This window comes from Sus scrofa, chromosome 6, assembly GCF_000003025.6.
Source record: "Sus scrofa isolate TJ Tabasco breed Duroc chromosome 6, Sscrofa11.1, whole genome shotgun sequence".
NCBI lineage: Eukaryota > Metazoa > Chordata > Mammalia > Artiodactyla > Suidae > Sus > Sus scrofa.
The window spans coordinates 28767853-28780535 of record NC_010448.4 but is presented as its reverse complement, the minus strand read 5'-3'; the positions used below and the strand labels follow the sequence as shown (position 1 = coordinate 28780535).

At 40.0% G+C, this 12683-nt stretch overlaps 1 protein-coding gene across 7 annotated transcripts in view; it reads right to left on the bottom strand.

The window, feature by feature from the left end:
* Positions 1-12683, bottom strand: part of NFATC3 (nuclear factor of activated T-cells 3) — a 139975-nt gene that overhangs the window by 25897 nt on the left and 101395 nt on the right. For 2 of the 7 annotated variants that reach the window (XM_021094124.1, XM_021094129.1), the window contains exon 10: positions 10043-11954. The exons of the other annotated variants lie outside the window; for them this stretch is intronic. In XM_021094124.1, the coding sequence (XP_020949783.1) occupies positions 11860-11954 (95 nt within the window). In that variant the 3' untranslated portion in view covers positions 10043-11859. Of the gene's footprint in view, positions 1-10042; positions 11955-12683 lie in introns of those variants that run through there. 7 annotated transcript variants of the gene reach the window in all.

Below are 12683 nucleotides of genomic sequence, written 5' to 3'. Positions count from 1 at the left end.
AAGGATTATAGTATGTGTGAAGTATTTTAAAGACTCCAGATATACTGTTAAAAGTCTCTTTTCTGAGTGCGGTTGCCCAATCTTTACAACTGACTCCTTCAAAAGAGACCCTAAAGTACAGAACATGAGATTCTAAGTAAATCAGCACATAAATTAGAAGAAAGAAGCCCAGGAACAAAGCTAAGAGGCCAACAGACAGTGGGGGCTTTTATGAGCTGGCTGATAGTGATAATTTCACACTGTGCTTATGGAAACTTGCAGTCCTTGAGACATTTTTCTAGTTCCTTGAAACACTGTTGACAGCTCCAAAAAACACCTGATTTACTTATCTTAAAAACGTTGACCAGACATTTAAAGGATTAAAACCAATCCTTAAACTCTTACAAAAGATTAAAGAGAATACTTCCTGTCTCATTCTTAAGGCCAGCATTACCCTGATATCAAGGCCAGCCAAAGGCACAAGAAAAAAAAACTACAGTATATCCCCTGTGAATACAGATGCAAAAGTTTGTAACAAAAATACTAGCAAACTGAGTTCAGCAGTGTATCATGATCAAGTGGAGATTTATTCCCAGAATGCAAGACTCGTTCAACGTATTAAAATCAATGAATATAATAGTACATTACTAGAATGAAGGGGAAAAAACCTAGACGATCATCTCAATTAATGCAGAAGAAATACTGGACAAATTTAATGCTCTTTTGAGGTAAAAACACCCAATAAACTACTAATAGAAGGGAATTTCCTCAACATGATAAAGGCCATATATGAAAAACCCAGAGATAACATCATACTCAATCATTAAAGACTGAAAGTTTTCTGTCTAAGATCAAGAACATGACAAGGATGTTCACTTTGTCCATGTCTATTTAACACAGTACTGGAAGTTCTAGCCAAAGTGATTAGGCTAAAGAAATGACAACATCCAAATTAGAAAGGAAGAGGTAGAATGACTTCTGTTCACAAATGAAATGATTTTGTATGTAAAACGTTCTAAGGAATCAACATACAAAAAGTTAGCAGTTACATAAAATCAACACACAAAATTTAGTTGTATTCCATATACTCTCTTTCTCTCTCTCTCTCTCTCTTTTTTTTTTTTTTTTTTTTGTCTTTTCTAGGGCCACACCTGCGGCATATGGAGGTTCCCAGGCTAGGGGTCTAATTGGAGCTGTAGCCACTGGCCTATGCCAGAGCCACAGCAACGCAGGATCCAAGCCGTGTCTGCAACCTACACCACAGTTCTCGGTAATGTAGATCCTTAACCCACTGAGCAAGGCCAGGGATTGAACCCGCAACCTCAAGGTTCCTATTTGGATTTATTTCCACTGCGCCACAAAAGGAACTTCTATTTTTTTTTTTAAATGAAAAAAGTGTTGGCAAGGATGTGGAGACACTGGAATCCTCATGTACTAATGTAAAATGAAGCACTACTGTTTCCATCTGGCAGTTCCTCAAAAAGTTGAACAAAGAATTTCTAAATGATCCAGCAATTCTACTTCTAAAATATACAACAGAGTTGAAAATAGAGACTCAGCTACCTATAGTCCAATATTCATAACATCATTATTCACAATAGCCAAAAGGTGGAAATAAATGAAATGTCTTTCAACAGAGGAATGGATAAACAAAATATGGCATATACATACACTGAAATATTATTCAGGCATAAAAAGGAATGAAATTCTGATACATGGTTACAATATAGCTAAATCTTGGAAACACTATGCTAGGTGAAATAAGCCATATACAAAGAGACAAATATCTGATTTCACTTATATGAGGTATCTTGAATAGGGAGAGCTGTAGAAATAGAAAGCAGAGAGATCCCGTTATGGCTCAGCGGAAACAAATCTGACTAGCATCCATGAGGACACAGGTTTGATCCCTGGCTTTACTCAGTAGGTTAAGGATCCGGCATTGCCGTGAGCTGTAGTGTAGGCTGTAGACTCGGTTTGGATCTAGCATTGCTGTGGCTGTGTATCCACAGCCTTCCTCATCTTAGCCAACGGCAACTCCGTATCTTTCCAATTGCTCAGGCCAAAACTTCATCGGTGTCATCTTTTTTTTTTTTTAATTTCCATCGGTGTCATCTTTAACCTCCTTCTTTCACACCTTACATGGAAATGCTTTAGCTCTACTTTTAAAATACATCCAAGAAGTTCCCGTTGTGGCACAGGAGAAATGAATCCGACTAGTATCCATGAGGATGTGAGTTCGATTCCTGGTCTTGTTCAGTGGGTCAGCTATCCAGTGTTGCCATGAGCTGTGGTAGGTCACAGATGCGGCTCAGATCCTCTACTGCTATGACTGTGATGTAGGCTGGCAGCTGCAGCTCTGATTTGACTCCTAGCCTGGGAACTTCCATATGCTATGGGTGCGGCCCTAAAAAGCAAAAAACAAAAACAAACAAAAATTCAAACCCGAGAAGCTATTTTCCACCTATTCCACTGGCAAATAATAAGACACTTAATAACACACATGTGTTGGTAAAGGTATGAGAGAAATAGGCATTCTCTTACATGCCAGTGGCAATGTAAACTGACACAACATTTATGGAGGACAATTTAACAATCATTTTCAAAATACTGGTCTAGCAATCTCACTTCTAGGAACTTATATATAAGCACATAAACAGAGAGATGTCTATAAAAAAAGTGGGAAATAATACTTATAAAAAGTTATTCACTGGGAATTCTCTTGTGGCTCAGCAGGTTAAGGATCTGGTATTGTCACTATAGTGGTTTGGGTCCACTACAGTGCTGTGGCATGAGGTTTGTTTCCTGGCCCGAGAACTTCTGCATGCCATAGGTGTGGCCAAAAGAGAAAAATAAAGTTATTCACTGTACTTGCTAAACAGAGAAAGGTACAGCTATATAATGGAATATTTGATAGAATATTCTTTTTTTTTCCCTGTCCTTTTGCATTTACTAGGGCCGCACCTGCGGCATATGGAGGTTCCCAGGCTAGGGGTCCAATTGGAGCTGTAGCCACCAGCCTACGCCAGAGCCACAGCAATGCGGGATCTGAGCCGAGTCTGCAACCTACACTACAGCTCATGGCAATGCCGGATCGTTAACCCACTGAGCAAGGGCGGGGATCGAACCCACAACCTCATGGTTCCTAGTTGGATTCGTTAACCACTGAGCCGCAACGGGAACTCTAATAGAACATTCTTTTAAAAGATCTTCCAAGAAAGTTCTTTTATATTATAGCATTAAAAGTTTTCAAGATTCAGAGTTCCAGTCATGGTACCAAGGAAACGAATATGACTAGGAACCATGAGGGTGCAGGTTCGATCCCTGGCCTCGCTCTGTGGGCAGGGGATCCAGTGTTGCCTTGAGCTGTGGTGTAGGCTGACAGCTGTAGCTCTGATTCCACCCCCTAGCCTGGGAACATCCATGTGCCATGGGTGCAGCCCTAAAAAGCAAAAATAAATTAAAAAAATAAAAGCCATATGCACTGCATCTTTAAAAAAATTTTTTTTTCAAAACTCGATATATGGAAATAACAAAATACCAAATAGTATACATAATATGCTAGTAAAATAAGGTCAGACCTTTTAAAAAACTAAGGATTATCTTAGGAAACCCAAATAAAATTAAATTTAAAATTCTTTTAAATACACAGTATGATTATAAGAGACTGAATTTGTTCCACATTCTTGGAGATGTAAAGCTAGAATGCCTGAAAACTTCACTCTCAATTCTGCCTTATCTTCCACCAGAATTTAGAATTTTACACTCTTTCTCTTACCCAGACAGACAGGCTAATGTAAGGCTTCAGAAATGTAAAAAGATGGGGGGTGGGGGGATGTGCCTGGGCTGTGGGATGGAAATCCTGTGAAATCAGCTTGTTATGATCATTATACAACTACAGATGTAATAAATTCATTTGAGTAATAAAAAAAAATGGGGAGTTCCCGTCGTGGCGCAGTGGTTAACGAATCCGACTAGGAACCATGAGGTTGCGGGTTCGGTCCCTGCGCTTGCTCGGTGGGTTAACGATCCGGCGTTGCCGTGAGCTGTGGTGTAGGTTGCAGACGCGGCTCGGATCCTGCGTTGCTGTGGCTCTGGCGTAGGCTGGTGGCTACAGCTCCGATTGGACCCCTAGCCTGGGAACCTCCATATGCCGCGGGAGCGGCCCAAAGAAATAGCAAAAAGATAAAAAAATAAAATAAAAAAAAAAAGGAAAAAAAAAAGAAATGTAAAAAGAAGGGGGAAAATGTTTTTAAAAAAGGTCAGATATCTTCAAACAGAACAGAGATGTTTGAATATTTTCTTTTTTCTTCTTTTTTGGGCCACACCCACAGCGTGAAGATTCCCAGGCTAGGGGTCAAACTGGAGCTGCAGCTGCTGGCCTACACCACAGCCACAGCAATGCCAGATCTGAGCTGCATCTACAATCTACACAAGAGCTCACAGCAACGCCAAGCCTTAACCCAGGGTTAAGGCCAGGGATTGAACCCAAGTCCTCATGGATACCAGTTGGGTTGGGATCGTTACTGCTGAGCCACGACAGGAGCTCCCACTGTGTCATATTTAAGATTCTACATATAAGTGATATCATATAGTATTTATCTTTCACTGTCTAACTTCATTTAGTATGATACTCTCTAGCTCAAGCTGCATCCATGTTGTTGCAAAAGGCATTATTTCGTTCCTTTTCATGGCCGAGTAGTATTCTACTGGACATGAATTTTAAAATAGCATACATCTTTAGATACTTGCTTTGTATCTTACACATGGCAGACATTGGAAAGTTACTAGGTTTACTTATGTTCATAGGGGTGAGATGATATAATCAACTACAGTTATTTTATTTTTTATTATTATTATTATTATTATTTTTGTCTTTTTGCTATTTCTTTGGGCCGCTCCCGCAGCATATGGAGGTTCCCAGGCTAGGGGTCGAATTGGAGCTGTAGCCACTGGCCTACGCCAGAGCCACAGCAACGTGGGATCCGAGCCACGTCTGCAACCTACACCACAGCTCACGGCAACGCCGGATCGTTAACCCACTGAGCAAGGGCAGGGACCGAACCCGCAACCTCATGGTTCCTAGTCGGATTCGTTAACCACTGCGCCACGACGGGAACTCCCTATAGTTATTTTAGAAACCACTAAATACATGATCTAAATTTCAGACAGATGTGGATTCAGATGCCTAGTCCCAGTGTTTGTAGTCATATGACACTGGTAATGTCCTTAAGCTCTCTGAGCCAAATCTCTAAGCTCTCTGAGCCAAATCTCTAAAAATAAGGCTAACACTTCACTTTTTCTAGATTGCTGGGAAGAAGTAATAAACTACTAGCAAAGGGTCTACCACAGAAGTTTTATTATCAGGAAATAACTATAATTCATTAATTATCTTAAAATAAACTATTCTTGGAGTTCCCGTCTTAGCTCAGTGGTCAGGGAATGCGACTAGGAACCACAAGGTTGCGAGTTCGATCCCTGGCCTTGCTCAGTGGGTTAAGGATCTGGCATTGCCGTGAACTGTGGTGTAGGTTGCAGACATGGCTCAGATCCTGCGTTGCTGTGGCTCTGGCATAGGCTGGCGGCTACAGCTCTGATCAGACCCCTAGCCTGGGAACCTCCATATGCTGCAGGAGCAGCCTTAAAAAAAGACAAAAAAAAAAAAATAGAAAATAAAATAAACTTTTCTTTCTTTCTTGTTCTTCTTCTTCTTTTTTTTTTAATATATGGGAGTCCCCAGGAATCGAACCTACATCCCCACGGACACTATGTTAAGGTTCCTAACATGCTGAGCCACAACAGGAACTCTTTAAAATACACTTTCTGAAGTGAACTTATTTTGAAGACTTCTGATATGCTGGCTACTTAAAAATCTCCTGTATTTTTCCTAGTTTATATATAAATTCTAGTGCAAAGTTGACTCAAAGAAAAATATTTGTTCAAATGGGGTACAACTAATTTGTGCTCATGTGAGATATAGAGATACACTTGACAGGAGAAATAAAAGATCTTGCTTTGCTGGGTCTCAAAATTAAATTTTCTTTTTTTTCTTCTTTTTTTTGTCTTTTGTTGTTGTTGTTGTTGTTGTTGCTATTTCTTGGGCCGCTCCTGCGGCATATGGAGATTCCCAGGCCAGGGGGTGAATCGGAGCTGTAGCCACCGGCCTGCGCCAGAGCCACAGCAACGCGGGATCCGAGCCGCGTCTGCAACCTACACCACAGCTCACGGCAACGCCGGATCGTTAACCCACTGAGCAAGGGCAGGGACCGAACCCGCAACCTCATGGTTCCTAGTCGGATTCGTTAACCACTGCGCCACGACGGGAACTCCTAAATTTTCTTAATATGTGTCCAAGAGTGATTGTGTCTAAGGTCCTGAATCCTCGTCATGATCAGTTCTGCATGAGCCATGATTCAAAGCCTACATGAGTATTATCTGCAGGATCTTTCTGCCTCTGGAATTGTTCATCATTAAGTTATGTTTGAGGCTGGATGGTACATGTATGCCTTATGAAGAATTCACGAGTTCCCTTGAGTCCCAGTTAAAAGACAAAGTTCAGTATTATCTACTTCCCTCTATTACTGAGTCCCTAAGTGATTCAACAGCTCATTTGTGACCCATTCTCCTTATTGGCTATGCATAACTTTCTTGTGTTTTATTTATTTAAATACAATAAACACCAGTAAAACACCAACAGGTGAAATAGAACAGACAATAATATTTACCTCTCCTCCATACCATCCAAGTTAACCACCTGAATCTTGTGTTTATCATTCCCTTGCTACTTAAAAGCAGCCTCATCTGCTTGAGGTCATGTCTAGAGTCCCTGTTTACAGCTGAATTAGCAACTGTCCTACATTCAGGATCAGCATGTTACTGCACAGAGCCTGCAAGTGGTAGTGTCACTTTTCACCACAGCAGCAGGTCAAGTTATATTTAACATGTACCCTCCTCTCTGCTGAAAAGCTGCAGCTGTGGCTCTGTTAGTCTGTGAACAAAGGAGGACAAGAGGGAACTGAGGGACTCTAAAGCAAAGTCGTAACTGGATTCAGCTCAATCACAAATTAAATGGGCCTGTATTTAAAGGTCTAAGATAGACTATTTTAACAATACTATAATCTTAATTAAAATGCTTAAAACACAGCCATATCAATTTCTATATTTCTGTACCGTTTTCATGTATATCACCTGGTCCAAAAACTGGGGACATACACACTGGAATGCACAGAAAACAGAAATGTTCAGGACAAATTACAGCTCCAAGTATACAAATTTTAACATCTGAGTAGAACTCATTGATAATTTTATAGATGTAGCACATGCTTTTCAGACGGAGCAATGGTAACAAAGATAAAAGAAAGCAGCAAAATAATTTTAAACAATACTCTAATTGGTTGAATAAGTATGTATCACAGCCTTCCAAGGGGACTGCTTGAAAGAGAACATCAATTGGTAAAGGTCGGTATTCTGCTATTGCTATTACCGTAAGGAACAGCTTTCCTGAGGAGAAAGCCACATTACTTTGAAACAGAGAAATGTTTCTGGGACTCTTCTGAGCTTAGAAGGTTGATATGAGGGGCCAAAATTACCTCAATGAAACTGAACAAGCATAACTATAAAGTTGAGTCTTGGGTTCCAAAAATATGTGAAAACACATGATGGTTGGGGAGGGGGCTAGTGGAGAAGAGATGTGACTTAGTTATGACTAATGACTAGTACTTGTGACTCACTAAATTACAGCAAGATGGAGCCATGAAAATCCCCTGACCTCACACAATATTGATAAAGTCTTCTGAACAAGGAAGGTTATGGTCCCAATCCACTCTGAGCTGGCTAAAGTGTTCCCTTCTAGATATGGAACTATGAAAAGGAACTAAGCACCAGGGTTCAAGCAGAAGGAAACTACCAAATTAGTGAGGCTGAGGGAAGGATGCAATTGCTGGATTTGGGGAAGAGTTCAAGATTTCGATAAAAAAGGACAAAATAATGCCATTTGCAGCAATATGGATGGAACTAGAGACTCTCATACTGAGTGAGGTAAGTCTGAAAAAGAAAGACAAATACCACATGATATCACTTATATCTGGAATCTTAATATACGGCACAAATGAACCTTTCCACAGAAAAGAAAATCATGGACTTGGAGAACAGACTTGTGGTTGCCAAGGGGAAGGGCGAGGGACTGGGATGGATTGGCAGCTTGGGGTTAAGAGATGCAAACTATTGCCTTTGGAATGGATTAGCAATGATATCCTGCTGCGTAGCACTGGGAACTATGTCTAGTTACTTATGATGGAGCATGATAATGGGAGAAAAAAGAATGTATACATGTACGTGAAACTGGGACACCATGCTGCACAGTAGAAAAAAAATTGTACTGCAGAAATAACAATTAAAAAAAAAAAGATTTCACAAATGAGGACTGTTACAGAAGAATTAGATTTTGCATTATTTCAGAGGCATTACAGCCCACATAAAACAAGAACAGCAGGAACTCAAAAGGCTGTGAGATGTTCCAAAGAAGATGGAGTGGAAGAGACCAAGAGGAATATAATAGCACTAGGAGGAAGAAATAGAGAGCCTTTAAAATTTCACCTGTCTTAGGAGTTCCCATCATGGCACAGTGGTTAACGAATCCGACTAGGAACCATGAGGTTGCGGGTTCGGTCCCTGCCCTTGCTCAGTGGGTTAACGATCCGACGTTGCTGTGAGCTGTGGTGTAGGTTGCAGACACGGCTCGGATCCTGCGTTGCTGTGGCTCTGGCATAGGCCAGGGGCTACAGCTCCGATTAGACCCTTAGCCTGGGAACATCCCATATGCCGCAGGAGCGGCCCAAAGAAATAGCAAAAAGACAAAAAAAAAAAAAAAATCCCAAAATAAAGAATTTGATTTAAAAAAGGGAGTAAATAAACATAAAATGGAAATAGGATTAACAAAAAATTTTAGGACTAAATGATAGGTATATTTGACTAGTATAACACAAATTAAAAAAAATTACTTGTGAGTAGATGCAAACTATTGGATTTGGAGTGGATAAGCAATGAGTTCCTATTGAATAACACAGGGAACAATATCTAGTCACTTGTGATGGAACATGTTGGAGGATGATGTAAGCAAAAGAATATGTATATATATATGTGTGTGTGTGTATGACTGGATCACTTTGCTGTACAGCAGAAATTGACAGAACACTGTAAATCACATATAATAGAAAAAATAAAAAATCTTAAAAACAAATTGCGTGTCCTCTAGTTACAGAGTGGAAATCACTTTGTACTTAATACTTAGTGCAACACAGAAAAGTCAAAATAAAACCAGAGCTTGAGCTAACTGCAAAATTTGCTTTACCTACTTCTAGTTCTTTTTGGCATGTTTTATGGATTACTTACTTTTTTTTTTCTTTTTTGGCTGACCCACAATATGAGGAGTTTCCAGGCAAGGGATCTGATCTGAGCTGAAGTCGCAGCAACGCTGGATCCTTAACCCACTCTGTGGGGCCGGGGATTGAACCTATGTCGCAGCATTCCAAAGACAACCCTGATCCGGTTTCACCACAGCAGGAACTCCTATTATGGCTGGCTTTTAAAACTTACCAGAAAGAGGGCATTCAAGTACTACAGGAGTTCAAATACCATGGAGTTCAAGGGTTATGAGATATGTTACTACTGTTGTTTTCTGGCCACACCTGCAGCATGTGGAAGTTCCTAGGCCAGGGATGGAACCCACGCTGCAGTTGTGACCTGCGCCATAGCTGTGGCAATGCTGGATCCTTAACCTGCTGCATCAGAGGGGAACTTTTTGTTGTTTTTTAATGAATTTATATTAAAACTACAGGATTTTCTAAGCATCAAGAAGTTTACCTTTAAAGGAAAATCCAAGTAACATAATCAATGAATCAGCTGACAAATATCAAAAACGCATTTTAGAGTTCAAGTTAAGCATCAAAATATAAATTGCAAAAATTATACTTCCAATAATACGAAGGGTGTATTTTAGTTCCCCTCCTCTCGGTGCTAGCACCACTGAGCTTTTCTTAAGATGGCAATGAGGGAATTCAGTAGCCAGTCCTTGTCCTCTGTGGGGCTACACTCTGGGAACTTTGCTTAATTGAGAATGGAACAAAAATTAAATTGCTTTTATACTTGCCCTACTAGAATTAGGTTTTCCAGATTCTGTTTTGAAAACACATCTTCACATATCCAAAAGACGAAATAAATAAAAATTTCAAGAACCTTTCTAAAAGTTCCAATTTAAAAAAAAGAAAGACAGTTCAGCAGGTTGGAGATCCAGCTTTGTCACTACAGCGGCTTGGGTTGTCTCTGCCATTCAGGTATGCTGCCTGGCCCCGGAAGTTCCACATACCCTGGGTGCAGCTAAAAATAACTTTGCTCTCTTTTTAGAAAGAAAAAAAATCCTCATTGGGAAAGAAAACAAGCTGGAATACCCTATGAGACCTGATAAATAAATCCTGCGTCTTCAGTGCCCATCACTGAAGTGGTAGGTTATCACACTCAAGGGCAACCCTCTGTTTCAGGGATTAAGATTTTAAAAACAAATCTGAAAAGCACCTATGAATAATTACTCTAAAACTGCCAAAAGAATGAATGCGTAATATTTTAAAAGTCTATTTGGGAAAGTCTTTATTTATTTCAAATATGTTTTGCATCAAAATAGTAGCCCCCTCTCTACCTGGTGTGTGCATCACTAATAAGTAGGCAGTGACATCCGTGCACCAGTTTCGCATAAAGACAACAGCAAGACAATACCAGAGCCCTCAATTACTCCCAATACAAGTGTGACAGATCAGATGTAGTTGTGAGCATATATACATGCGGTGAAATTCTGCATATACATTCCTGGAGAATGTTCTACTATTCTACAGGAATTAAAAAAAAACTTGGGGACTTCACTTTAGTACTGTGTTCTAACCACCATGGCCTGCAGTTGCTGGGGGGCAGCTGTACTGCTTTAAGAAAAAGACTACACTGAAAAGATCTGATGTCAGTCTCAGCTCTGCTACTTACCAGTATGTGACCTTCGGAAAGTCTAATTCTCTAAATACAGCTATCTAGAAAATTAGTAGGGGTTAAATTAGATAGCAATGCTATGCAAATTGTAGGTTTTGCTTTAGTTTACAGCTATACCTTCTATTTTTATACAAATGACCTGGCACATCTCCTGTGGCTTTGAAAACCATCTTCTACTATGCCATCTGCCCTCCAGGCACACACAATCATGCTTCCTCAGACACAGCTCTATGTTTCTGCTTCTGAAGTCTGATTTTCCCTTGGTTCTCATTTACACTTGCTCTTAGCCAAAAGTCTAAGAAGTGACTGATTTTCATTTCCTGAAAACATATATTCATCCTCTAAGACTGGGTTAAATGTCATCTCCTCAAGGAAGTCTTTCTGAATCCTTCTTATAGAATCTCTCAAATCTTTCTGCTGATCTCCTGTTTCTTTTGTATCTTAGTTGTAAGGGACTAAGACCTACTGCATTACTGTATCCTCATGTTCTGATCTGAAAGTACGACCCCGGCATGGGACTGCAACAGGGGGTGGGGGGTTCGCACATTTTATCATTTTATTTACCTTCCTTTCCCCTCATGCTTGGAATTTAATACCAGTTTTGCAGTAGTAAACAGCCTCTCCAGATGTATAAAGGAGATGGCTGACCTAGAGTTATTTTTTTTATAGATTAATACAGAATCAGAGAGAGCTAAATTTCTATATCCATGTATCGAATTTTTTTGGCCTACACCACAGCCACAGCAACATCAGATCTGAGCCGCATCTGCGGACTACATCACAGCTCATGGCAACACCAGATCCTTAACCCACCAAGCAAGGCCAGGGATTGAATCTGCGTCCTTATGGATGCTACTGAGATTTGTTTCTGCTGAGCCACGACGGGAACTCCAACGTCTCACATTTTTCATACTGGACAACAGTTACAGGTAATTTCCACTGAATTCCTATTTGGACAAATTTTTATTACCATACAAACGACAAAGACAAGAATAAACTCTAAAATTATTACTTGAAAATCCTATCTTGGAGGAATTTCCAATTACTGAAATAATTAATATTCCAGAGTTTTCTGGCCAATTTATGATTTCACAAAAACAGAGGTCTGCATACCAACTTGCTACATTTATATAAATAGCTTCTTTTTATCATGATGCCAGCAGCAGCGAACCAGTCTGGTCTTGTACCACCACTACTATCTGACTTAGCAAGCTGGCAAGGCCACAGAGAAGCAGGTTATTTACTTGTGGGAGTCTCCTCAAGGACAGGAGCTCTATCCTAAAACATTCCTAGTATTCCCAGGATTTAAATCTGTGCTTCGCAAATGGATGGCATCCTGGAGTGTTTTCTGAATTAACACTTCTGAATTTCTTTCTCTAGACACTGTGACCTCACTATATGTTCTAGAAAAAAAAAATGCCCAATAAATCTCATATCTTCAGTCCCATCACAAGTGGGTGGTAGGTTATTACTCAAGGTAATAACCCTTTGCAAAAGATTTAAGTGGTAAAGCAGACTTTAAAGCTTATTGTTTATGTCTATTCTCAGAGTCATGTATTAACATACTTCTAGTAACAACAACTTTTTTTAAAAAGCCCAACCACACGCCAATAAACAATCCATGAAAACTTTCTCATGACTCTTAGAGAAGAAAGTACCTGGATCTTCACTGTTTC